At 50.0% G+C, this 25,623-nt stretch overlaps 1 protein-coding gene across 1 annotated transcript in view; it reads left to right on the top strand.

Annotated features, from left to right (window-relative positions):
* The window catches only part of RALGAPA2 (Ral GTPase activating protein catalytic subunit alpha 2), a 61,181-nt gene that overhangs the window by 16,696 nt on the left and 18,862 nt on the right, over positions 1-25,623 (top strand). The window contains 19 exon segments of the mRNA XM_079298263.1: positions 1,235-1,307; positions 1,523-1,690; positions 2,677-2,870; positions 3,251-3,349; positions 3,560-3,715; positions 9,228-9,356; positions 10,255-10,383; positions 11,132-11,190; positions 11,473-11,581; positions 11,798-11,908; positions 12,188-12,256; positions 12,413-12,550; positions 12,863-13,049; positions 13,698-14,098; positions 14,342-14,688; positions 14,921-14,992; positions 15,881-16,004; positions 16,445-16,600; positions 22,439-22,597. Coding sequence (XP_079154389.1) covers positions 1,235-1,307; positions 1,523-1,690; positions 2,677-2,870; positions 3,251-3,349; positions 3,560-3,715; positions 9,228-9,356; positions 10,255-10,383; positions 11,132-11,190; positions 11,473-11,581; positions 11,798-11,908; positions 12,188-12,256; positions 12,413-12,550; positions 12,863-13,049; positions 13,698-14,098; positions 14,342-14,688; positions 14,921-14,992; positions 15,881-16,004; positions 16,445-16,600; positions 22,439-22,597 — 2,880 coding nt within the window.

Genomic DNA, 25,623 nt, shown 5'->3' on the forward strand with positions numbered 1-25,623 from the left:
TTCAGGTGTGTGCAGGGTTATGATTTGTGCAGAGCTGTGCTCTATGCAGGTGTGTGCAGTGGTGTGGTGTGTTCAGGTGTGTGTGGAAGGTTATGCTGTGTTCTGGTGTTTGCAGGTTATGCTGTTTTCATGCGCGTGCAGGGTTGTGCTGTGTGCAGGTGTGTGCAGGGTTGTGGTTTGTGCAGGTGTGTGCAGGGTTATACTGTGTTCAGGTTATGCTGTGTGCTGGGGTGTCCAGGGTTTTAGTTTGTGCAGATGTTTGCAGGTGTGTGCAGGGTTGTGCTGTGTTCAGGTGTGTGCAGGGTTTTGGTTTGTGCAGGTGTGTGCAGGGCTGTGTTCTGATGAGGTGTGTGCAGTGATGTGCCATGATCTGGGCTCTGCTGTGTGCAGGTGTGTGCAGGGTTTTGGTTTGTGCAGGTTTGTGCAGGGTTGTGCAGGGTTGTGCTCTGTGCAGATGTGTGCAGGGCTTTTCAGGTGTGTTCAGGATGATGCTGTGTTCAGGTGTTTGCAGGTTATGCTGTGTTCGCGCGCGTGCACGGTTGTGCTGTGTGCAGGTGTGTGCAGATTGTGCTGTGTGCAGGGTTTTTGTTTGTGCAGGTGTGTGCAGGGCTGTGCAGGTGTGTTCAGGTGTGTGTAGTTGTGTGCAGGTTTATTCTGTGTGCAGGTGTGTGGAGATTTGTGCTGTGTTCACGTTTGTGCTGTGTTTTTATTTGTGCAGATGTATGCAGGGCTGTGCAGGGGTGTGCAGGTGTGTGTAGGGTTGTGCTGTGTGCAGGTGTGTGCAGGATTAGGATTTGTGCAGTGTTGTGCTATGTGCAGGTGTGTTCTGTGTTGTGGTGTGTTCAGGTGTGTGCAGGGTCGTGCTGTGTTCAGGTGTGTACAGGGTTATGATTTGTGCAGAGTTCTGCTGTGTGCAGATGTGTGCAGGTGTGTGCAGGTTTGTGCTGTGTGCAGGTGTTTTCAGGGCTGTGCTCTGTTGGAATGTGTGCAGGTTATGCTGTGTTCAGGTGTGTGCAGGTGTGTGTAGGGTTGTGCTGTGTTCAGGTGTGTGCAGGCGTGTGCAGGTGTATATAGGGTTTTTGTTCGTGCAGGTGTGTGCAGGGCTGTGTAGGTGTGTGCAGTGTTATGCTGTGTCCAGGTTATGCTGTGTTCAGGTGTGTCCAGGGTTTTGGTTTGTGCAGATGTGTGCAGGGTTATGCAGGTTATGCTGTAAACAGTGTTATACGGTGTGCAGGTATTTGCAGGTTATGCTCTGTGTAGGTGTGGGCAGCTTTGTGCAGGTGTGTTCAGGATTATGCTCTATGCAGGTGTGTGCAGGTTATGCTGTGTGCAGGTGTGTGCAGGGCTGTGTTCTGATGAGGTGTGTGCAGTGATGTGCCATGATCTGGGCTGTGCTGTGTGCAGGTGTGATTAGGTGTGTGCAGGTGTGTGCAGGGCTGTGTTGTTATCAGGTGTGTGCAGGGCTGTGTTGTTATCAGGTGTGTTTAGGGCTGTTTCCTGACGTGTCCTGTGCTGTTTGCAGGTGAGAGCCTGAGCAGTGATGCCTCCCTGGGCTGTGCAGCTGAGGTGGACATTGCCCTGGTGTCCTGGCAGGGGGCAGAGGATGACCCCGAGGCTGGGCAGGGTGGGGACCCTGCATCTCCCCCCTGGCTGCAGCTCAGCCCCTCTCAGGAGCCTGCCAACCTCACAGGTACCTGGGGCTGTGCATTGCTGCACTCTGTGTTTGGGGTTTCTAGTCAGCTGGTTCCATTCCACAGCAGGAAATCTCTGTCTGTGATTTCTGATGGGGAATAACTGTTTAATTCTTTGCCATTTGCTCAGTCAGGGACTGCATGCATTGGAGTAGGGATGTCTTTCATGCTGCTTTCCACAGTTTCCAGGGTACTTTTCCATGTTCACTCTTCCATTTCAATACCTGTGCTTTAATGAAGCAGCACACCCAGTCCCACTGCTGGGTCCTGCTGTGCAGAAGGTGATGCTGCTCATGGTCAGGTCATTGTTGGTGGCTGTGGTGCAGGAATTGCTGCTCTGGGGCTCAAAGAGGAGCAACCACATGTGGTAACCTGGCAGGCAGTGTGTGCCTGGGGCAGGAGAGCACTGCCAGCTCTGGGATTAAAATGTGCACTTCAGTGGGGGTTTGTGCTGCTCAAAAACATAAATCCCATTACCCTGACAGCCTTCTCAGGCCCTGCTCTCTGTGCACTCTGCTCTCAGGAGCTGCTCTGTGGGAGTGGTGGTGCCTGAGCACATTTCTCAAGACTCTTCAGCCGTGGGTCTCTATTCCTTTGTCCAGTTGCATTGCCCGGTCTTGCTGATCTTAAAAAAAAAAAAAAAGAAAGAAAGGACTTGTATAAATACAGCAATATTACCCATAAGAGCCAGGTATTGATTGAGTGCATCCCTCAAGTACCTGAATGTTGCATTTAGCTGCCTCCCTGCTAAAAGCCCTCTGGGGTGGGGACAGTTTGGTGCCCTGGCACTGTCCCCTGCCAACCCCTTTGCCCTGTTCTTCTTTAACTCACAAGCAGCTCCAGCAATAAAAGACAGAGAGATTTGGGGGAGGGAATTCTGGTGGGTTGGGAGATGGTTAGGGGGATTAACAGCCAGATTTTGTGACAAAATTTGTGGTCAGGCTGCATGTGTAACTTGTGGGAATGGAACACTTTAAATTTACAGACAGCAGTGAGTTCCTGGCTGATGACTGCAGCATAATTGCTGGTGGGAGCCTTATTGGTTGGCATCCTGATTCTGCTGCTGTGCTGTGGAGGAGGATCCTGGGAATTCTTGGAGATGTGAACAACATACAGTCGCCTAAGATCCATGCAAAAGTTTTTAGCTACCTTTATGAGCTGTGGTATAAACTTGCAAAGGTATGTGGTACTTACAGCTAATGGTAATGGCACTTTTCTTCTGCTGTGGAAATGATTATTAACTGGGATTCAGTGTGAGAGAGCTTTGTCTTGTTTGGTTTCCAACAGAGAATCCTGTCCAATGACAAGGGAATTTAAATGGGGTGAGGAAATGGTAGCAAAGAAAAAACAAAGTGCAGACATTGGTGTTTGTGTAAATGCCCAGAGTGTGGCTCAAACTGGTGATGTTTGCTTTGGCCAGGGAGCAGCAGCATAGAACCAGCTTTCCTGGTGCCTTTGGCTGAAGTGGGAACAGTTCTGTGTAGCCCCTGAGTGTAAATAAAGTAAAATTAAAGCATTAAACAGATAGTGGTATTATTAACACCTTTAAAACCCGTCAGATCCGGGACAACCTGGCCATCAGCGTGGACAATCAGTCAACTCCTTCTCCTCCTGTCCTGATCCCTCCTCTCAGGATATTTGCATCGTGGCTGTTCAAGGTCAGTTCTGGCACTGTCACACAGCAATATTTTGTTGTGTATCAGGGCAGGGTGGGCACGCCCTGAGTCGGTTCATTGTTTTGCTTTCCCGGCTGGGTCAGCAGGAGCCCTGCAGGCTGTTGGGCAGGGGTTGCCCTGAGCTCTGTGTGGTGCTGCTGGGGTGGCTGCAGGGCAGGGCAGGCAGTGATGCAGGGTTTGCTGCTGTTGCAGGCAGCCACGCTGCCCAGCCAGTACAAGGAGGGGAAGCTGCAGGCGTTCCGCCTGCTCTGCGCCATGATGAGCCGGCGCCAGGACCTGCTGCCCAACTCCGACTTCCTGCTGCATTTCTACTCCGTGCTGCGCCTGGGGCTCACCAGCCAGGACCAGGTAGGAGCTGCCATCCCCGTGCCACTGCTGCCCCTGCCAGGGTGGCACCAGGGGCTGCCAAAAGCCCCTGGTGTGGCACAGGAGCTGATGCGGGGCGCGGTGAAGCGAGGCGAGGGAAGGTGGGGTTTGTTCAGAGAAACAGCTCAGTGCTCATGGAAAGACTAAAAAACATCCTCTGGAAAAAATAAAACCACCTAAGGACTCTTCCAGCAACGAGAGAAGGGCTGCAGTTCTGCTGGGGGTGGAAGCAAAGGGCACAGGGACACTCAGGAACTCGGAGTTGCTGATGGTGTTTCAAGAAAACCAGTCAGGTTTGATTTTTCTGAGGTGGAAGAGGGAAGGAAGGAATTGTTACCACACTCTTGGCCCTCCTAAAAAGTTAAAGCTGTTGGAAAACTCCTTTTAAATAGATAAGAAGAGAGAGGCAGGGGGTTTCTCCTGGAAAATCCTACAAGCTCTGCTGCCCATCCCTCCTTGGTTTCCCTGGATATTCCCAGCCCCACACTGCCCATCCCTCTGTGCTTTCCCTGGATATTCCCAGCCCCACACTGCCCATCCCTCTGTGCTTTCCCTGGATATTCCCAGCCCCACACTGCCCATCCCTCCTTCATTTCCCTGGATATTCCCAGCCCCACACTGCCCATCCCTCTGTGCTTTCCCTGGATATTCCCAGCCCCACACTGCCCATCCCTCTGCTTTCCCTGGATATTCCCAGCCCCACACTGCCCATCCCTCTGCTTTCCCTGGGTGTTTTTCAGGCTGCTGCTGCTCTTTGTTCTTGCTCCCCACACTGGTGGCTATTTTCCTCTTGGTGGCACACTTGACCACGGGTTTGCTGGTGTGTGTTTCCCTCCTTAGCTGTGGATCTGGTGAGGGTTTGGCTGGCAGAGCCTGGAGTGTGGCATGGAAGGGTCCCTTTTCCTTCTCCTGTATTTCCAGGATCTTTGGCTGCAAGGTGCTCGCTTTTTGGGTGGTCACATAATTAAAAATATTCCAGTTAGGAGCCTTTTTACCTTAATGGTTTGTGTGACAAATGTTTTCTTGAACACTCACTCACATAAGGATGTGAGAATAGGAAGTTGCTGCTGTGTTGTGTGGCTAGAAAATCAGAATAATCCAGTTTTTTTAGGTGCTATAAAGGAGTGCAGTGTTATTCTCTCTCAGGGGTGCATAAAAGAGCAGTGTGAGGGTGGATTTTAGAGGAGGCTGCAATTAGCAGAGAGAGCAGACAGCAGGGTAATGAGCTGCAGCTAATTTGCCCATGTGGAAGTGTCTGACAACAGCCATCCCTGGAGGAGTGAACAATTGTGTGCAGGGATTGCATCACCTCTGCAGGTGGGAGCAGCACTCAGGGGCACCAGCTCAGGGCTGAGGGGGGCTCTGGGGTATTTTACAAATAGCTGAACCAGGAAAAGAAATGGGTTTTATTAGTTCTGCTTTATCACTGCTGCTGGCTGCTTATTGTAGCAGCACTTTTTGCATCACTCACCTGGAAAAGTCAATAAGTGTCTCCTGGCCCCACAGCTTCCTCCTCTTTGCTGAATAACTGAAGTACCAAAACAAAATCCCAAAAAGCTGCCAGCACTTCAGAGAATCAGCTGTTGGCATGGCTGGGATTGTTCAGCTCAGGTCTTTCTGGCACTTGGATAATCCTTTGAGGGTGCTGCTGGTTGTGTCCTGAGAATTCTGTGGAGTTTTGTGTCACTTTTTCTTAATTCTTCTTGGTTTCTGCTCATAGTCTGGGAGGAGAAAGTGCAGGTGAGGTGCTTACCTGGTGGGGACACTGTAAAAAGAGGTTTTCAATCCTTTTTCAGGTTTCAACCCCTGTGCTGTATTTTAGGCAGTCTCACCCACTGTGCCTGGTGTCACCTGTGCCCAACACTGGGTTTTGTATCTGTTTAGAAAGGAAATAACCTTAATGTAATCTCTTAAGGCTTGGATTCCCCTATTTCAGCTTCTTGAGACTTCTTTCCAAAGGATTTTCTCCCTCTTTAATCCACCCCTTATCCCATTTTCTGTAAGGTTAGGTTTTACCTGGCACCTTGAAATGGACTTTTTTGTTGAATTAATCCTGGGTCTCCTGAAGTTCTCAAATCAAATTTTTGACAAGTTGACTGTTACTAAAATGTCATGGCAGGTAGGAAAACTGGGCAGAAGTACCTGGGAGCATTTGTTCCTGTAAAGTAGGGAAGGAAGAGGGAGGTGTTTTGTATAAATTATCAATTTTCCTGTGGATGTCAGCGAGTCTGGGTGAGGAACAGAGGGAACTGTCAGGCAGAAATCCCTGTTGTTCCTGCCAGGGACAGTGGAAATGTGAGGAAAGCACCTGGCAGCTTATTGGGTTACACCTGTAACCTGCCAAAGCTCCAGCAGAAATGGGGTGAGGGATATTTCTGCAATTGACCTCCCAGTGAACTTGCATAAATTTATTTTGCTCACGGGGTAGATGTTGAGGATTTTATAATTAGAATGGGTGGGTGAAGCTGTGCTGAAATATGATGCCATTTATAGGGTTAATGCAATTGCCCCCCTCTCCCCCAGCTTTAACACCACAGCATCATTCTGAATTGAAAATAGCCCATAATGCTCCTTTTATTTTTTTCATTTTCTTTAACAACATGAACGCTGAATTACAGCCCTGCAATTATGTAAACAAAGGGAATGCTTCCAGAATGAACACTTGCTTTGAAATCCTCATTTTGTGTAATTGCAGAAATGTTTGCAGCCACAATAAACCAAAATGATTTTACACATTTCTCGTCCTAAAGGTCAATTATGGAATAAGCAAAGCACCAACACTGTGCAGAATGAGGAACCAATTTCCAGCCCATCTCCAGGTGTTGCTCCTGTGGTTGGTGTTGTGCAGTTGTTGTGTACACAAAGTTAAATTAAAGGGATTGATGGGCTGGAGCTGCTGCTTACCTGTGCAGGTAAATTACCTGGCAGGGAGGGAGGCTGGGTTTGAATCTGCCCAGGTGAGATGCTCAGTGCCCAGGTGAGATGCTCAGTGTCCAGGTGAGATGCTCGGTGCCCAGGTGAGATGCTGGGTGAGATGCTCAATGCCCAGGTGAGATGCTCAGTGCCCAGGTGAGATGCTGGGTGAGATGCTCAGTGTCCAGGTGTGATGCTCAGTGTCCAGGTGAGATGCTCAGTGCCCAGGTGAGATGCTCAGTGTCCAGGTGAGATGCTGGGTGAGATGCTCAGTACTCAGGTGAGATGCTCAGTGCCCAGGTGAGATACTGGGTGAGATGCTTAGTGCCCAGGTGTGATGCTCAGTGTCCAGGTGAGATGCTCAGTGTCCAGGTGAGATGCTGGGTGAGATGCTCAGTGCCCAGGTGAGATGATTGGTGAGATGCTCAGTGTCCGGGTGAGATGCTCAATGCCCAGGTGAGATGCTGGGTGAGATGCTCAGTGTCTAGGTGAGATGCTGGGTGAGATGCTCAGTGCCCAGGTGAGATGGTTGGTGAGATGCTCAGTGTCCAGGTGAGATGGTGGGTGAGATGCTCAGTGTCTAGGTGAGATGCTCAGTGCCCAGGTGAGATGCTCAGTGTGCAGATGAGATGCTGGGTGAGATGCTCAGTGCCCAGGTGAGATGCTGGGTGAGATGCTCAGTGCCCAGGTGTGATGCTCAGTGTCCAGGTGAGATGCTCAGTGCCCAGGTGAGATGCTAGTTGAGATGCTCAGTGTTTAGGTGAGATGCTCAGTGCCCAGGTGAGATGCTGGGTGAGATGCTCAGTGCCCAGGTGAGATGCTCAGTGCCCAGGTGAGATGCTGGGTGAGATGCTCAGTGCCCAAGTGAGATGCTCAGTGTCCAGGTGAGATGCTGGGTGAGATGCTCAGTGTCTAGGTGAGATGCTCAGTGCCCAGGTGAGCTGTGCTGAGCACCTTCCTGTCAGCCTGTCCCTTGGGGTTTGGTCCCTGCTGGGTGTCCCTGCAGCCATCAGCCCCTCTGGCCATTCAAGGGAAGCCAAGGAGAATTTTCAGAGGGATGTATGGAAGGTTTTTCACTATGGAGAATGGTTTATTTTTAATAACACCACCTGTCACACCTGGCAGGTATCCCTGTGTGTTTCTGTAGCTGTCCCAGTGCTCTGTGTGACAGGAGCTGGTGGTGGCTGTCCCTGCCCCCTCTGGAGGTGCTGTGGCTGTGACCCAGGTGTGCTCAGGTGGGAGCAGCACAGGAGTTGATGCAGGTTGGCAGCAGCCAGCTTAGCCCAGGCTGTTTATCGTGCCCCATGTCAGCAGCAGGCTGCTCCCATCTGCTCCTGCTCAGGGCCAGCCTTACCTGTCCAGGTGTGCCGTGCCCGCAGCGTTAATCAGCCCTTAATTAGCACCAGGCAGGTCCTTTGTTCTGCACCGAGCCGGCGTTTAGCACCCGCTTTATGAGTCCATCTGCTCTTTCCCCGTGTTTGCACTGACCCATATTGACTCCAAATGTAGCGAAGGAAGTGATTAAATCCAGTTTAAACATTAACTTGAGCGAGTTCTGGTTTATTCAGGAAAGTGAAAGCATTATCTGCTACTGTGTTCAAAACTGATACTGTTTATTCTGCATGGGATGCTGCTGTTGCAGGTTTAGGTGTTTGGCAGGGCTTGGACCAAATCGTGGTGGTGTTAAAATATCTCTTCGTGTAGAGAAAATTGGGTTTGTCAACCTAATTTTGTTTAGTTTCTGCTGTAGAGACTGAGCAGGTGGACACGTTCTGGGGGTCTCTAGTTCAGGCTGTCCTTGACAAATGAAACCAGTAAGGATGGACATGGAAAAGGGTTTCCATTTGCACTTTTTTGAAATTTTATTGAATGGAAAGTAATTATCTGCTGGGTGTAGAAGTAGCTTGGTGTTGCTCTTCAGCAAATACAGTATTGCAGGTAAAGGATTATATGGATTTTATGCCTAATTTTAAACCTGCTGAAAGCTTGCAGGAAGAAATCTTAAATGCAGGAACTTTGCACTGGTTTGGAGAAACTGTGAGATCTTGGGATGTGGAAGGATTAGAGATGAAATCTTTATGTGCTCTGTGATGTGAGCAAAGCTGGGGCTCTGTTCCTTCAGGGCACAGGGAGCTGCCCTGTTCTTGTGGCATGGAACCCTGAAATTGTGAGAGATTTGAGGAGCTCACTCCTCACTGCTGCAGTGCTTCATCCTAAACCCATCCAGCGTCTGAACCTTGAATCCCAACTCTTGTTTAACAGGGTGGTTGTGCTTAGGCACAAAGGGATCTGAGTGGCAGGGTGGCTTTGAGCAGGAGTGGGGTACAAATGGTGCCAAAATACCAAATGCACTTTGGCTGCTGGAAGGTGGGGATTACGTGGAGTTTGCACCTCAATCAGGTGGGGCTGGGGAACCTCACAGTTAAATATTCTTGAACCTCAGAGTTGGATTTTCTTGAACCTCAGAGTTGGATCTCTCGAACCTCGCGGTTCCATCTCCAACCTCACAGTTAGATCTCCTCCAGCTCTGCCTTTTGCTTTCAGCCTCCCTGGCTATTCTCACAGGTGTTTTCTGTTGCAGGACATCCTGAACACGGTCATAAAGCACTGCCCCCCGTGGTTCTTCTTCCTGGGGCTGCCTGGGTTCACCATGCTGATCGGGGATTTCCTGGGGGCAGCAGCACGTGTGCTGAGCACGGACACCCCCGAGGTGAGCCAGACCTGGGGGGCACCTGGGGGGCTTGAGGGGCTGCACTGCTGTTGGATCCAAAGCTGAGGGGTGAGGAAAGGGTGTCCCAGCTGTTGGAGCAGCACTGCAGTGAGCAGAGGCCGAGGGAGAGCAGGGAACTCTCTGGGTGAGGCAGAATGTCAGCACTGACAGAAACGGGGCTCCAAACAATTGAATTATCCAGCAGCAAATCAATGAGGGGCTGCCAGAATAAAGGTGAAGGGCTGGTGGTCAGGGAGGAGCAGGAAAGCTGTGTTGCATGTGAAGCAGCAGCTCAGGGGAGGTGTTTGTGCCTGTTGTGGCTCAGGGCTCTTGCTGATGCTCCTGGCAGGTGCACAGCCCTCTGCTGCTCCAGCAGAGCTGGGGTGGTGACCCAGCCATGCTTGTGCCAGCAGCCCTCAGAGAGCTTGGCCAGCCTCTGTGGATCCCAAGCTTAAAGGCTAATAAGGAATGGATGCTCAGTTTTCCCTGGAAAAACCAGAAAGCAAAGCACCCCTTTCCATTTCTGCTGGAAAGTGGGTGTGTGTTGACCTTTCAACAGGACACAGTATTAATGTGTTTATAGCTCATGCTGTGGTGCTTTTGGTGGCCCTGTTGGAGTAGGGATCTCTGCAATCAGCCTTACCTGTGCCCCAGGATCCCCTCACAGCAGTGCTGGATTAGTGTTCACCCCCCACTCAGCTGTTTTTTTTGGGGGGTTCTGTGGCTGATTGTCACATTGGGTAATGAGGGGAAGTATTAAAGCTGCAGGTGTGCTCAGGGGAGGGGGCAGCTCACCTCCCCAGGAGAGCAGTGCACACTGGCCTCACTGGAGGGTTTCAGTGAGTATTTCAGTGAATATTTTTCTGGTGACAATTTCTGCCTGCTTGCCTTTGACCAGGCTCCCCGCTCCGAAGCTCACACCATCCTTGGTGCCCTTGTGTGCTTTCCCAACACCTACCAAGGAATCCCACAGCTGGGACCCATCTCAGAGGCTGGGGACAGCAGCACAGGAGCTGCAGATCTGAAGGTAAAGCCACTTTTGTTGTAAATCTTTAGGTAGTGTTTTGGTTTGGAGGACAGGTGTTTGCTAATAAAGGCAGAAGCTTTTTTGTTTGAGATATTTCACATTTCTGGGCACATCAGCCCAACTCAGCCCAACCTGGTTTCACTGTGCAGTGACTTCAGTCCTGCCCAGATGGTTGCCCTCACACAAGCCTCTGTTGCTTTTGATAAACTTGAGGCACTGCAGTGATCACTGCTCAAAATCAGGAATGGCTGGGGAGGAATCTGAGTTGCTCACATGGCCTGAGCATCCAGAGAGGATGCAGAAATCCCTTCACATGCTTGGCTCTTGATCTTGCTTCTTCATCAGGCCTTGGAGAGTCACTGGAGGTGTCTCACTTCCAAAATTAAGACTGTTTTTTCCTGACACGACATTTTTTATAACCTGTTTGGGTTAGAACCTGAATGCTGCAGTTCCTATGGAGTGACCACCAGTTGTTGTGTGTAGCTGCCCCTTGACACTGTAAATGAATTGGTTTCCTCTCAGTGCCTCTACATGAGCTGTAAGCTGATTTGATTTGTTCACAAGGACCTGGATATTTGAGTTGTAATCAGTGTTTCTCCCTTGACAAAATAGAATTGGCATGAGGTAAAGATGCTTTAGCAACAGACAGAGGGTTAAAGTGACTTCACCTGTAGCTATGTCAAAATTAAACAGCTTTAAAGTAGATGTGTGAAAAAGATGCTCATTCTAATTTATTTTATTATTTTAGTATTGCCTCATAAATATTTTATTGAAGAATGCTACAGAGGAGCCAAGTGAAGCTGCAAGGTAAAATATTGAGTAAGACAAATGGGAAAATACAGAATTGGTTAGAAAAGACCTTGAACATTATCAAGTCCAACCATTTATGGCTTGGAAAAGTCTTTCTTGCTGCTTGTTTTCTGCTGTGCCTTGTGGGTTGTTCTGTGAAGCTGAGCCTTACTCTGCACCCTGAAGGTGCTGGTTATGTTGGAGGGGAAGGAGAAATCTCATCTTTGTGCCAATTTTTTGTTTCTTTTCTTGCTGCTGTGGGTGTCCTGAGCAGCTGCCCCTCTCTCTCTCTCCCCCAAGGTGCATAGCCATCTGTGGCCTGGGCGTGTGGATCTGCGAGGAGCTCACGCAGAGCACCAGCCACCCCCACGTGAAGAAAGCCATCAATGTCATAGGTGTGACACTGAAGGTATTGCTGGGGGAGGGGAAAAAGGCCATCTGCACTTGGCAAATGCTCACTGGTGTTCTGTGGGGTCACAGGCAGTGTCAAACTGCTGGTTCCTAATGCTGGGATTTCACACCAACCTTGGTTGTTTTTGGCAGAGTAATGAGATGTAGAAAAACTGAATGCGGTGTGTTGTATCTGGAAACTTTATTTGGTTTTTAATCACCTTCTTTCTTGCAGTTTTCCAACAAGCTGGTGGCTCAGGTAGCCTGTGATGTCCTGCAGCTGCTGGTGTCCTACTGGCAGAAGCTTCAGCAGCACGAGTCGTCCCTGTGCAAGAAAATCACTGAGGTGTGCCAGGTTCTTGGAGGTGTCTGTGTGGGAATTGTATCCAGAGTTGTCTTAGTCCCTTCCTTGGGCTGCTGTGGGTTTGGGATTTTGACCCCTCCTGTCTTGCTGCACTCCCTGGAGCAGTGCAGGTCCCCTGTTTGTAGTGGCTTGTTTGCAAAGTGCTGAGTGAAGGGTTCCCTTCCCCTTGGCCATTGCTGCTGGGTGTTTGTTAACCTGTCCCATGCCCTGTACAGTGGCAGGATGCTGAGTCCTCTCTGACCCTGGCTGTGTTTGCTGCAGATCCTGGTGGCCACCATTGCCTTTCTCCTGCCTGGTGCTGAGCACTCCTCCCTGGAGGCAGATAAGAAGGTGTGTGGCTGAAAGGATCTCTCTCCATTCTTTGTGCTCTTTGTGGGGGGGTTAAATGAGGTTACTCTCAACCACAGTTGAGTTTTAAACTTTCCAACTCACCCCGAAGTGTGGGTGAATTTAATAGAATGTGCCTGACCCTGTGCTGTTGTTCAGTTCATAGTTTCACTGCTGCTTTGCTTGCTGGACTGGTGCATGGCACTGCCCCTGAAAATGCTGCTGGAGCCCGTGTCTGCTGGTGCTGTGGAGGATCAACATGCATCCAGAGCTCCTTTGCTGGATTATATTTACAGGGTGAGTAGGGGGAAGGAAGGTGATTTGCCCTGCCTGGCTGGTCAAAGGTGTCTTGCACACACCCAGAGGGCACAGAAGCAGCTTTGTCAAGCACTAGAAAATCATGTCATCCAGGTGAGAAACTACAAATGCAAAATGTTAGTAAGATTAGAGATGTAGAACACACAGGGGATGGTGAAAACAAAGGTAAAATGCTTAAAACCATGAGCTGGGGGAAATAATCTTTGCAGAAATATTTGGATTGTTAGAAGTGGGCTGCTAAAACTGGGTGTGCTGGGGACTGTCCCACTGTCACTGCCTCTGTCCCCACAGGTCCTGCACTGCTGTGTCAATGGCTCCAGCACCTACACCCAGCAAAGCCACTATGTGCTGAGCCTGGCTGACCTCTCCTCTGCTGACTACGACCCCTTCCTGCCCCTGGGGAATGTCAGGAGCTCCTCAGAGCCAGCCCAGTGCCCCTCCAGCACTGAGCTGGGCAACCTGCTCACCGTGGCTGAAGGTGAGGCTGTGCCCAGGGCTGGGCAGTGTGTGGGCAGCAGTGGGAAACAGAGTTCAGGGTCCATCTCTGCCCTGGGAATGGGATTCTCCTTGCTGCAGGTTCCTCCAGAACCAGGCATGGCTCTCTCTGGATGGGTTCCAGTTGTCTCTGTGGTGGGGTGTTTGAGTTCTTAGCCAGAACAGCTCCTTAGAGCAAATTTATGTTTAGAAGATGTAATGGGAAGTCCTGTGAACTAAAGAGAAGTAGTTTTACGCTGAATATGAACAAACCTAGAAGTGAGGAGGTTTCTGGCTGTAAGAGGAGTCCCATTGCCATGGGAGAAGTGGAGGCACAGCAGCAGTTCAGAGCAGAGTCACTTGATGGAATAGGTGATGGAGTGCCTGTGCTGGGGATCCATCTGAGGTCTCTCCCTGCCTCACACAAGGCTTGCCCACCCACCAGGGATGGAGGAGCATTGCTTTGCAGTGGCACCTCTGGGCTGCCTTGGCTTCTCTGCCCCGATGGCTGTGGGGGTGTGGCGAGGTAAAATAGAGTGGTGGGATGGGTCGGATTTCTTGGGAAAGTCTTCTTGGACAGGGAGATCAGCAGCTCCCACGGGGCAGAAATCTGCAGCCTCTCTTTTCCCCTGCGTTTCCCGGCCGGTTTCAGAGAAGAGGAGGAGGAGCCTGGAGCTGATCCCTCTGACGGCGCGGATGGTCATGACTCACCTGGTGAATCACCTGAGCCACTTCCCGCTGCGCGGGGGCCCCGCGGTGCTGCACAGCCTGCTGGCCGAGCACCACGACAACTCCTTCGTGGACTCCTCCGAGCTGTGCTCCGACGTGTTCCGCAGCCCCAGCCTGCAGCTCTTCGTGCTCAACGACAGCACGCTCATCTCCTACCTGCAGCTCCCCGCCCAGGGCAGCGCGGGCGCCCGCCCCGCCGTGCGGGTCATCCTCAGGGACATCTCCGGGAAGTATTCCTGGGATGGCAGCGTGCTCTGCGGGCCGCTGGAGGGCTGCCTGCCCCAGCAGGGCGCCGCTGCCTTTAGCTTCACCATTCCCAGCCGGGCCGAGCAGGGGCAGCGATCTCAGGGGCAGGGAGCACAGGAGCAGGGCGCACAAGGGCAGGGATTTCAGGGGCAGGGATGTCAGGGGCAGGGCGCACAGGAGCAGGGATTTCAGGGTCAGGGAGCACAGGGGCAGGGATCTCCGGGGCAGGGCGCACAGGGGCAGGGCGCCGGTGCCTTCACCTTCACCATCCCCAGCCGGGTGCAGCAGGAGCTGTGCCGGGAGCAGGGCGCACAGGGGCAGGGATGTCAGGAGCAGGGCGCACAGGAGCAAGGCTCGCAGGCAGAGGAGGGCGAGGACGCTCTGGACCAGCTGCTGGAGCGGCTGGGCAGCAGCAGCCCCGAGTGCCTGCCGCAGCCGCAGCGGCGGCTGAACGAGCCGGCGCCGCCGCCCCGCGGCATGAGCGCCGAGCAGGAGCGCTCCATCGGCGAGGCGCTGCTCCGCCAGAGCGCCCGGGAGACGGAGCTGCTGCGGCAGCGCGGGCACAGGCTGGCCCCGCTGCAGCCGCCCCCGCCCGCGACGCCACAGGGCTCCTTCTACTTCTGCCGCCTGCTGCTGGACCAGCTGGGGATGAACTCCTGGGATAGAAGGTAGGAGGAGGTGCCAGTGCTCAGGGTGCTCTTACCACTTGTTATCCCCGAATGTGGACGCGCTTAGCGGGGATCGTGTGATGAGTGACAGCAGAGTGCTGAACTTCAGTGGTTATGTGGAATAGATTGTGTGTAACAATAATTCAAAGAAATCACGTCCTGTTGATTCAGCTCTTTGGATGATGAAATACTGCGTTGCCTCTGCCTTCTAACCTTTTTCATTTATTTTTAGAAAAAGCTTTCATCTGCTGAAGAAAAACTCAAAGTTGCTGCGAGAGCTGAAAAATCTGGATTCCCGCCAATGGTAGGTGCTGAGCACACCTTTGAATGAGGAGGAGTGAGTCACCAGAACCAGAACTCATTCCTGTTGAATCCAAATATTGCCATGAAAATTGGACTGTTTGTTTCTCCAGAGTTCTGTGGCCTGAATGGAGAAGCTGCCCGTGCTGGCACATTCGCTTCTGTATACAGAGAATTCCAAATCAGTGTCACATAATGAGAGATTTTGTTTCAAGTTTGCTGTAGCTGAGAGGGGAGGGAATCAAATTGGTGGTGATCTTTCAGGGTGATGCCCAGAGGGTGGATCTGTCCAGAGCTGCTCCCCAGCCAGGAAGTGGCAGAATGGAGTTCTAGATGTTACATTTTATTTTTCATTACTTGACACAGAGCTGTTTGAAGAGCATCTGCAGCATTGCAGAGTTCTGAGTTTCTTCTAGCCCAACAATTTCCACATCAAATGTGCTTTCCCTGTTTTCAGAGAAGCCAACTCTCCCTGTCAGCCTCGGAAAACTCTGCCCAGGGTCTGAAAGTCAATAATGTTTCTTCTGCCTTGTATGTCATCACCCTGTAATTAAAATTCTGTAGGTCAAACGATGCTCCCATTAACACCTGTGCCACCTCGCTGTCTGTGCAGCAGATCTGAGTAATTAACCCTGTAATTGGAGTTTGGTCCCCAGTTCTGTGGCTGGTGCACAGGAGGACCAGGCTTGGCTCTGCTCTCAGGAGGTTTTGGTGGTGGCAGAAAAACAGGGGGGAAATCTGAAAGTGACTGATGCATTTGTGTGCACGAAAGGAATGGACATAGGGAGCTGAACGTGGGCAGCTGGTTCATGTGTTTGGAGTGCAGGGGGATCTGGAAAATAACTTTGAGCAGAAGCTTGTTTAACTTGGATTTCTCTTGTGTCCATGGCAGCCGTGAGACTCACAAGATCGCCGTGTTCTACATCGCCGAGGGACAGGAGGACAAGTGCTCCATCCTGGCCAACGCCAGGGGCAGCCAGGCCTATGAAGATTTTGTTGCTGGGCTGGGCTGGGAGGTAACAGCCATGATTTAGACAGGCTGCCTTGTTGCTGGTGGCACTGTGCAGTTTTTTATTCACCCCAAAAAAAAAAAAAATCACTGATGATGCTTGGCTGCTTTTAGGTCTTGCCATGCTCAGAGCACACATTCAGCACAGGAGCTCTTTATGGTGTGTGGCTTTAATTTGCTTTGTCACAATGGTGTGTCCTAATCTAAACGCCACGAACATTTTGCTGTTTGGGAAATCCACGTCACATTTAAGGATGCAAGTGCCACAGGCGGGGGGGATGCAGCATCCTCAGGACAAATTAACAGATTTCAGAGCTGTAGGGGGGAGGCTGCTTTTCTCTGGGGTGTCTGGGGTGGTGATTCCAGCTGGAATGGGTGGTGTGGGTGTGAATAGAGGAGCAGACCATGCTGGGTGCTCAGGTGGGGTCTGTGTGTGCCCCTGCTCAGGTGGAGCTGTCGACACACGGCGGGTTCATGGGCGGGCTGCAGCGCAATGGCAGCACGGGGCACACGGCGCCCTACTACGCCACCTCCACCGTGGAGATCATCTTCCACGTGTCCACCAGGATGCCCTCCGACTCTGATGACTCCCTCACCAAAAAGGTAAGGGCTCTGCAAAGCCTCTGCAGCCCCCCAAAGCTCCTCAGCCACCCAGCGCTTCCCTGACAGCCCAGCCGCGTGTGCTCTGCAGCTGAATTAAATGGCATCTAAATTCTGGGTTCTGAAACACAATTAACATTTCCATGGTAGCCTCAAATGCCACCGTGAGTAATAATATTAGCAATGATTTCATTTGGACCTTGTCTGCCTGCCAGAACTGCTGTAGGTTGGTTGGTGGGACAAAGCAGCCAAGTGCAGCAGCATCAAACCTTGCAGGAGTGGAGCAGAGAGAGGTGAGAGGGGCTGGCAGCCTCAGGAGCAGCCCCAGCTCACATTTTCAGTCAGGCAGCCTCTGCTTCAGCCTGCCCAAAATCCTGGTGGTATTGGTGCTTCATGGTTTGTCTTTGCTAGCAAAGGGAGGTTTCACGTTCTGCTGTTTGCCAGCTGCTGCTTAGGCTCAGAGAAGGTTTTTTTGGGGGCATAGCAAATCTGTGCCTTTGTAATTAGGGTTGGCAGCTTGTCCTGCAGACAAGTCCTGCTCTGCTCTGAGCATTGTAACCCTGTCACTGGGTCACTGCTTGGTGCCCAGGTGGTTTCAGAATGATCTGTGCTTTTCCTTGAAATAGAAAGGTGGAATTTCTGGTTGCTGGTTCTGAAAAATCGCCCAGTGTTTCGTGCTAAAGTCAGACCTTGCCTTTTTTATTGTGATACCTGTCATTCAGAAAAAGAAAAGTCAGCAAAATGACACGTTCATGTTTCTGTGTGTAACCTGCTGCCTCCATGGATGCAGGGCTGTGGGAGAAGGTGCTCTGAGTGCTGCAGGATGGAGCAGTGGTGTGTGTGCAGGACAGGGCTGTAGAGTCTCTGTGCCCAGAGCAGGGTAGCACTGGCTGTGTTTTTATTGTTCCTGACCAGTATTTGTCCAGCTGCTAGGCCAGAGCTGCAGTGATGAATGATTTACAGTTTCCCTAGGCAACATATTCTGTATTCCTATGCTGCACTTCCTGTGCCATTGAAAAAATCTCTGGTAGTGCCTACTTTGCCTTAATTTAAGCCCACTGATTCTTCCTTTTTCACATGGGTATGAGGGGCAGATTGTTTTGCAGCACACAGAACTGCCATGTCTTCCCCAGATTTCTTTTTCCTGCACAAACTGTGGCTGTTATTTAGTATAACTTTCCCTTGCAAGTCCTGGTTTTTGTGGAAGCCTGGCAAGGACCCTGGGGTATGGTCTGGCTGTTGAGTAATTCATCAGGAGAGGAGAGCACAGTGTGGCAGAGCTACCACAAAGGGAGAAATGGGGTCTAGCTGCAAACAGCCCACTTGTTCCCCCAATTCTCATCTTACCACAGACACTGAGGGTCTAATTGCTCTAATTGTCTTCCCTGTGTTTGCTCTGAGAGAATTCCTTCTCTGTGAGAAACAGAAACCAAAAGCATTTAGTAGCTGTCAGTCTCAGAGTTTTGTAGTGCCAGGAAACCAGGCCAGCTCCAGCACGTGCTGTCTGCAGAAAATAACTGCAAAGGAATTGCTCTGGGACCTTTTCAAAAAAAAACCTGAGATGTGCTCTAGGAATGGAGCCCTGCAGGGATCAGGCTGGGAGGAGAAAACCTCATCAGGATGCAATGCTTCCTTTTTTCTTGCCCTCCCTCTGGGATCTAAGGTCCTCCTAATCTCTGAAATCTTTGTGATTGCTGGGGTTTCTTCTCTGCTTGTTTTGCCTCAGACCAAGAGAGGCTCCATCCCTGTCAGCAGGCTCCCAGCTGAACAGAAGGACTGACCACCTGCTGGCCTGGGCCATAAATTCTGGGGGCTGGGGAATTCAGCAGATGCAGTAATTTCACTTTAATATGTTATTGTGGCTCTTTGTACTGAAGGCAAGGACAAATTAAGTTCTGGTATGAATTCTACAGAATAAGTGTGTTTCCACTGGGGGTGAACTTGGCCCCTTGTTTTTGTGCAGCAGAGCTGTTGGTTGCAATCTGCATTTTTTTTATTTTATTTGAGGTATGTGTTGACATTATATTGCTAATTCAGGAGGGAAGAAAGAAAAAAAAAAAAAAAGGAAGAAAAAAAGAAAGAAAACCACTTCTCCAAATAAGTCTTGGCCTTGACAGAAATCTTTTCTAGTGGAGTAAACAAAATTGAGCTGATCTCTTTTGCTGCTGTAGGGCTCAGCATCATTGGTTCCAAACTTTATCTGCCTGTCTTGTGGCAAGAGTGAAAATCAATGCCAGGAATGGCATCCTGCAGTCCCTGCCTTGTTCTGCTCAAATTGTGCTTAACAGTTTAAAGATGTGCTGCCGAATTTCTCTGTGATTTATTCCATCTTCTCCATTGTCAGGGCAGAACTTTTTCAATTCAGAAATCTGGTTGCAACCCCATACTGAACTCTTGCTCCTTCGCTGCAGAAATTTGTTAGCTGGGGCTAGATTAGATTTTTAGCAGCTAATCTGACTGCTGTAGGGGTTTGCAGAGTGGGGACAGAGCTGTGCTATTGGATTTGTCCAATTCATTTGACTCCAGGACTATAATTGCACTTATGTCTTACAAGGCTTTTATGGCCTCGGGCTGGCGAGCAGCAGAAAAACAAATTGGCAGTGATACAGTGAGAGTGAAAGGGAATGAAAGGCACACATTATCAGTCTCCAGGCAGCCCTGCTCTGGCAGGAAGTTTCCTGGTTAATTTACAAATAAAACTTAGATTTTCGGATGGGCGCGCGGTCGGGCGGACAATGGGGATGTCAGGCCCCACTGTTACTGAGCAGAAGTAGCAGCCAGGGCTCCCCAAAAGCTGGAATTCTTCAGTCAAACAGACGACTCCTCTCTGGAGCCAGCTGGCTGTGTAATGCAATTAGCAGGGAAAGGAGGTCATGGCAGAGGTGTGCACCGTGACCAGTGTCAGCCCTGCTGCTGCCTGGCACCGCAGAGAGGGATGGGGATGTGGGGATTGGGGATGGAGCTGGGGATGGGGATGGGGATGTGGGGATGGAGCTGGGAATGGGGATGGGGATATGGGGATGGAGCTGGTTATGGGGATGTGGGGGAATGGGGATGGATCTGGTGATGGGAATGTAGGGATGGGTGTCAGCCCTGCTGCCAGCCCGGCACTCGCACAGTGGGATGGGGATATGGAGATGGGGGAATGGGGATGGAGCTAGTTATGGGGATGTGAGGATATGGGGGAATGGGGATGTGGGGATCAGGATGGGGAGATAGGGATATGGGAATAGAGATGGGGATGTGGAGCTGGAGCTGGGACTGAGGCTGGAGATGGGGCTGGAGATGAGGATGAGGATGCAGATGGGGCTAGGGATGGAGATGGGGATGGAGATGGGACTGGAGCTGGAGCTGCCTGCCCTGGGCTGGGGCTGTGTCCCTGCACCCCAGTTCCTGTGCCCACCAGGAATTGCTGGATTCCAGGGAGGACACTGCCATTGCCAGAGCTGCCTGCCCTCAGTGTGCACACAGCCATTGCTCCACTCTGGTGCTGGGCTTGCCTTTTAAACCACTCTGATTTCATGGCTGAGTGGGTGTTGTTTTTTTTTTTAAGGGAGCTTTTTTCTTTATTCCCCCAGCCCTGAACTGGGTGGGGAGCACAGGCTGGAGCTCTGGCTGTGCACACATTGGCCGTGGGGCTTTGGACATTTCAGCACAAGTTGCTGGAGTCCTTCAGGGCACTGAGCCTGCCCCACAGCTGCTGTTTTGAATAAACAACACAGGAAAATGGCAGCTGGCTTATTGTCACTGATGAGATTATTGTAACGGCTTTTTATCAATGGGGTTATCTCTCTCCAGCAAATATTTCTGATTAATGCCAATTTTTTCTTTGTAACATTGCACCTTGTAGCTGTGGTGCTTAAGGATGTGTGGCTTCTAAACAAGGGCAGTAACTGGAGCTCTAAAACAACTCACTGGCACACGCTGGGGATTGTGACAGCACAGCAAGTGTTGGTCTAGCTAAGCTCCTTTCTTCACTGAATTTTGTTCTGAGGGGTGCAATATTATCAATATTGCATCAATGTTATCGCTACTTATTGTGTAAGTGCTTGGTGATTTTCAGAACAGCTCCTTGGGGTTTTAAAAAGGGTCCCTCAAGCAGTATGTGGACATGTTTTGATGATTCTTTTTTTAGCAGTATGTGCTGTTTGTCACCCCAGAATCCACAGGAGCTGAGCTGAGCTGGGTTTGTGAATTGCCCTCTGCACCTGGGCAGGGGCCCTGCCTGGTGGAATTCCATGTCCATGTTTATTTGATGGGTTTCCTGCAGCAGTTTGCTGGGTGCCACCATTGTGGGCTCACCAGATGGGCTTTGGGCTGTGTAACACTAAACTTGACACCTCTCTCCTGATAATCACTTTGGAGGTGGCACGGAGAGTGAGGTCAGGGTTTTGTCCCGGTGTAAATTCCTGCTGCCTTTGGCACGTGTCAGTTCGTGGCATTACCAACGTGTTTTCTTGGGTGTTGCTTTTGTTTTTACTGAGCATCTGCACAGGTATCAGGGTGACCACCAGAACAGCAATTTCTGTTTGATTTGTACATGTAAGAAGCTCCAGTAAAGGTATTGTTCATGTTCCCATGTTTTTCCAAGACATGTTTTTCTCTGTTTTCTACAAACAGAGCTAAAGGAACAGAGCTAAAATTACCTTTTATTCACAATTATCACCCTCTGTTTAATTCAAAATAAACCGAGAATCTCAGTCTTTCTGGGGACTGAGCTTTACTTCATTCTGAGCTGTAAGCCCAATTCACAGTTGTAACTTCTTTTGATTTTTCAGTGCGTTGGTTTTGCCACGTTTCTCTCGTGACTGAGGGCTCCAGTTTGCCACCAACCCGTAGGAGTGAAAGTTTTTCCTTCTGAAGGCTCTGCCTGGTTGTGAAAAGGGAGGTTTCATCAGCACAGTGTGGGCTGATCCAAAGCATGTTGGGGTTAGTTGTTATTTCCCAGTGAAATCACCACCTCCTTTTCCCTTTTCCCTCTCCCCACACACAGGCTGAAGTAGCAGAGCTTCGTTTTGGCTTCTTTGTTCGGTCTATTGTGCACATTGTTGCAGGGGTAGCACCAAATTAGAGGGTGGGGGGCGTCTTTTAAGCTTTAAGTGGGACTTAAATTCTCTTTATGCCCGGAGCTGGCATTGTGCGTGTGGATTACATTTTAACTTTAAAGCTTACAGTTGAAACCATTGTGCTGGGCTTGTACGTGATTGCCAAAGAGTTTTTGCCATCTGTTAGATCACCTCCAGCTCCTCCAGCAGCACAGCAAACACACACACACACAGGGTGCTTTCTGTGTGTGTCATGTGTGAATTTTATCTGTGTTTTGTGCAGCTCTGCTCCAAACGCAGAGGAGGATCTCCCACGGTATTTCCCATCCTTGTGCCCTTGTGGATATTTTGCAGGAGCCCCTCCAGCCACAGTCAGCGAGGTGTTTGTGGGTAATAAATTCACTTCGAGTGGGTCATGACAGGCATTTTCTTCACGTTCTGAGTCAAGGCATTTCATATTTCTGTGACAGCTTATTTTAGCGGGATTCTCGGCCGGTTGACACTTTGTTCCAGTAATTCAGTTTTCCATCTTAAATCACTGTAGGTAACGTACATTTACATATCACGCTAATGGCTAGTTTGATAATGAACTTAATTAAGCCATCAGACAACAACGAGTCCCAAACGAAGCAAATTATTGAGCCGATGCTTTCACGAGCAACCGGAGCAAAACAATATTTTAACTTTTCCGCGACGGAACATTCCCCGTAATTCAATTTGCGCAGCGCGGTTATCGCCCGCCATTAATTGGCCGCTAATTAACGGGCATTAACGAGGAGCCAATTTGCCGTTGCAGCTCCGACACTTGGGCAACGACGAGGTTCACGTCGTGTGGTCGGAGCACACCCGCAACTACCGCCGGGGCATCATCCCCACCGATTTTGGGGACGTGCTCATCGTCATCTACCCCATGAGGAGCCGCATGTTCTTCATCGAGATCCTCAAGAAACCCGAGGTAAACGCTCCCCCTGGCACAAATTTGCGTTTTGTGGCAGTGGTCAGCGTGATAAACACCGTGTGCAAGGGATGGTGTTTGTCCAAGGAGTAGACAGCTGGGCGAAATTTCTCCATCATATCCCACACTGACCTGCTGCAGTGAGGTTTTTTTTTGAGTTGTGAATGATGGGGCTGTTGGTGACCACTCGAAAATTTTCGAACAGTGGGGTGTTGTTTTTTTTTTTTTTTTGCACTTGAGTTTTTGAGCATTTTCGCTTTCGGTGTTCCATCAGGGGAGTGAGAGTTTGGCATTAGGAACAGACTTCTCCGGAGCGACAGAGAAAAGCTGTGTCATCTCACATATCAGTCAAAACCACCCAACGGGCAGCCAGAGTAAGAGCTAACTGGAAATTTAGTGTTATCCCTACATTTAAAGTACAAACCATTACAATGTAATAAAATTAATCCAGACATTTCCAGGGCAAGTGTGGCTGACCTTTTGTTCACCAGCTACTGACCCCAGGGTGAATGAACGAGCCTTGCAGAGAGAAATGTCTGTTGTTTGGCTTCGGTCCCTGGCATTTAAATTGCATTCCCTAATCGAATGAAAAGGCTGTCCTCTCTATCAGGTTACAGAATCCATGGCAACATTTGGCCTTTTATATCCATAATGTTAGCCTTTTTGTTTGCAGCCAAGTAGAGACACCTGGAGCAATGTTAACATTAACCGCTTTAGCATTAATAGCTTCATTACAGAAGAATTTCTGATCAGATAGCTGTTACTTTTGTTACGTCGCTTCAGCTTGTATTGTTTTCATTTTTGATCTCCCTGCTTGGCAACCGGGCAACGATTTGCAAATTTTTTTTTTTTTTTTTGTCTTGATTAATTAAGCAATATAATTATCAGGAGCCGCGCTCGCAGTCTTTGCCCGACAAAGCTCGGGAGGGAAGACAATAGTAAGTCTGTTGGTGTGAATGCATTCCACGCGTCACAGATGCAGGAGGATATTGGGAACAATGAGGGGAAAAGCTGCCTGTGAGAGGGGACAAAGCGTGGCAGGCAGGCTGGGCGCTGCACATACCGCCAGGGACATGCTGCGGGTTCCCTGGGACACAGATGCCTCGTTAGATTGCGGCTCGTCACCGGAGATTAATTCTCAGCCATTTGGTACAATAATTTACCCATTCCCCGCTCCTTTAACCAGCGGAGAGGGGAAGGCTTTGTGCTGGGGAGGTTTATTTAAACCTTGCCTACTTTTAGATGGTTTTTGCTGCTGGAGCTCGGAACCAAGCAGGTGTTTGCAGTTTGAATATTAATTTTTGCTTCACGGGTAACTGGCAGCGGCATTTGGAGGGGGTGTTTCCCTCCGTGTTGGTAACTGATTCCTGTCAAAGCAGGCTGCTTGTTTGAAGCCTTGTTGTGCTGGGTGCTGAGCAGAGCAGGCAGCCCTGGCATGGGAGTTAGTGGTGCTGCTGGGTGAGCTCAGGAATGAGCAATCCCAGGCTCTGCAGCCCTCAGTGGATCCAGCCACCAACCTGCCCCTGGTTTCCATCTGTAAATCCTGTGCTGCAGGGCTGAGAGAGCCTGCCCTGCTCCCCAGCTCCTGCTGCAAGTGCTGTGAGCAAAACCTACTAGTCCAAAATTCCCCGGAGCATCTGCTGGTCTGACTTCACAAATATCTGCTGTTTGGGTGCTGCTGTCACTTTAGTGCTGGGATGTGTTTAACCTCCTTATCTCTACTCTTACCTTCTTTTCTCTTGCTGCCGATGCTTCCAGACAGTGCACGGGAGAAAAATTTCACTTAAAAACGTTGCTGCTCCCTAAAAGAGGCAGAACTTGATGCTCCATAACATTATTATTTCGGTGGCATAGATTTTTTTCCTCTGTCCCCTTTCCCTTCCAACTGCCAGCAGCAAATGAAAAAAAAAAAAAATTGAAAAGGAGGCAAAGCCACTATGGAAACATTTTACACTTTTCTGGATTTTTGGGAGCGGGTAATTATTTTAAGTAAAGGAATGACAGAAGAAGTGTGTGCAGAGACAGCTGTCATTTGCAGATGTTACATTAAACCCAAATTTCTTCTGTAATTCATTGCCACTTCTAATTAGAGGAATTCCCTAGATGCAGGGGATTTATATTATTCCCTTTGTCCATTTATTGAATGACTGTCACAGTCACCCACAAGCAGTTGGAGAAGAATAATAGAGGGTATTTATTTATGTGATAAGCCTCTGTACAGATGGAAAAAATCCATAGCTTAAATATTGATAATTGCTGCTGGCTCCTGTCTAGGGCTTTAGCTGGGGGGTTGTTTTTTTCATTTTGAGTCTGTGAGAGGGAAATGAGTTTGAGCACTTGCAAAGGTTTACTGAGAGTTATGTATTTGAACATCAACATTTTCTGGGTTTGGCAGGCTCAGGTCTGTTTTGTGCCTGCAATTCTGGAAATTTAGGAAGCATCTCTTGTGCGTAGTGTGGTGTTTGTCTGCAGAGCCTTTGGTCACCAGAGGATGTCACACAGGGGTTTCCTGTGCAGGTGGCCCTGAAGGAGCCCAAAACAAAAAAAAAAAAACCAAAACTTGGGCCCAAATCCACACACCTCCTCATCTTGGACCAGCTCGAGGCTTTTTTCCTCTCCTGTGAAATCCATGGAAGGAGTTTATAGAGGATTATCTGAAGTAAATAGCTCTTTGCAAATCCTCCTGCCAGCGTTGGAGTCAGCCAGTGAATCAGGGTCTCCTGTTGGGATCCCAGATGGAAAACAGCCCCTGACATCCACTGCCAAAGGGATATTGATTGCAAATTCATAGCTGGCCTCAGCTCCTGGGTGCAGGAAGCTCCTGCCCAGCCAGCAGAAAGCTGTGGGATGTGTGTGTGTGTGTGTGTGTGCAGGTGCTGAGGGCAGTCATGGGGGATTTAAACAGTGCCCAGCTTGGGGGTGAGTGTCACCCTGCAGTTCTCAGGCTGTCCCAGTGCCCTGCAGTGCTGCTGAAGCTCCTTTTCCCTTTGGGGTGGGTGTCACCCTGCAGTTCTCAGGCTGTCCCA

This window comes from Erithacus rubecula (genome assembly GCF_903797595.1).
Source record: "Erithacus rubecula genome assembly, chromosome: 2".
NCBI classification, from domain to species: Eukaryota; Metazoa; Chordata; class Aves; order Passeriformes; family Muscicapidae; genus Erithacus; species Erithacus rubecula.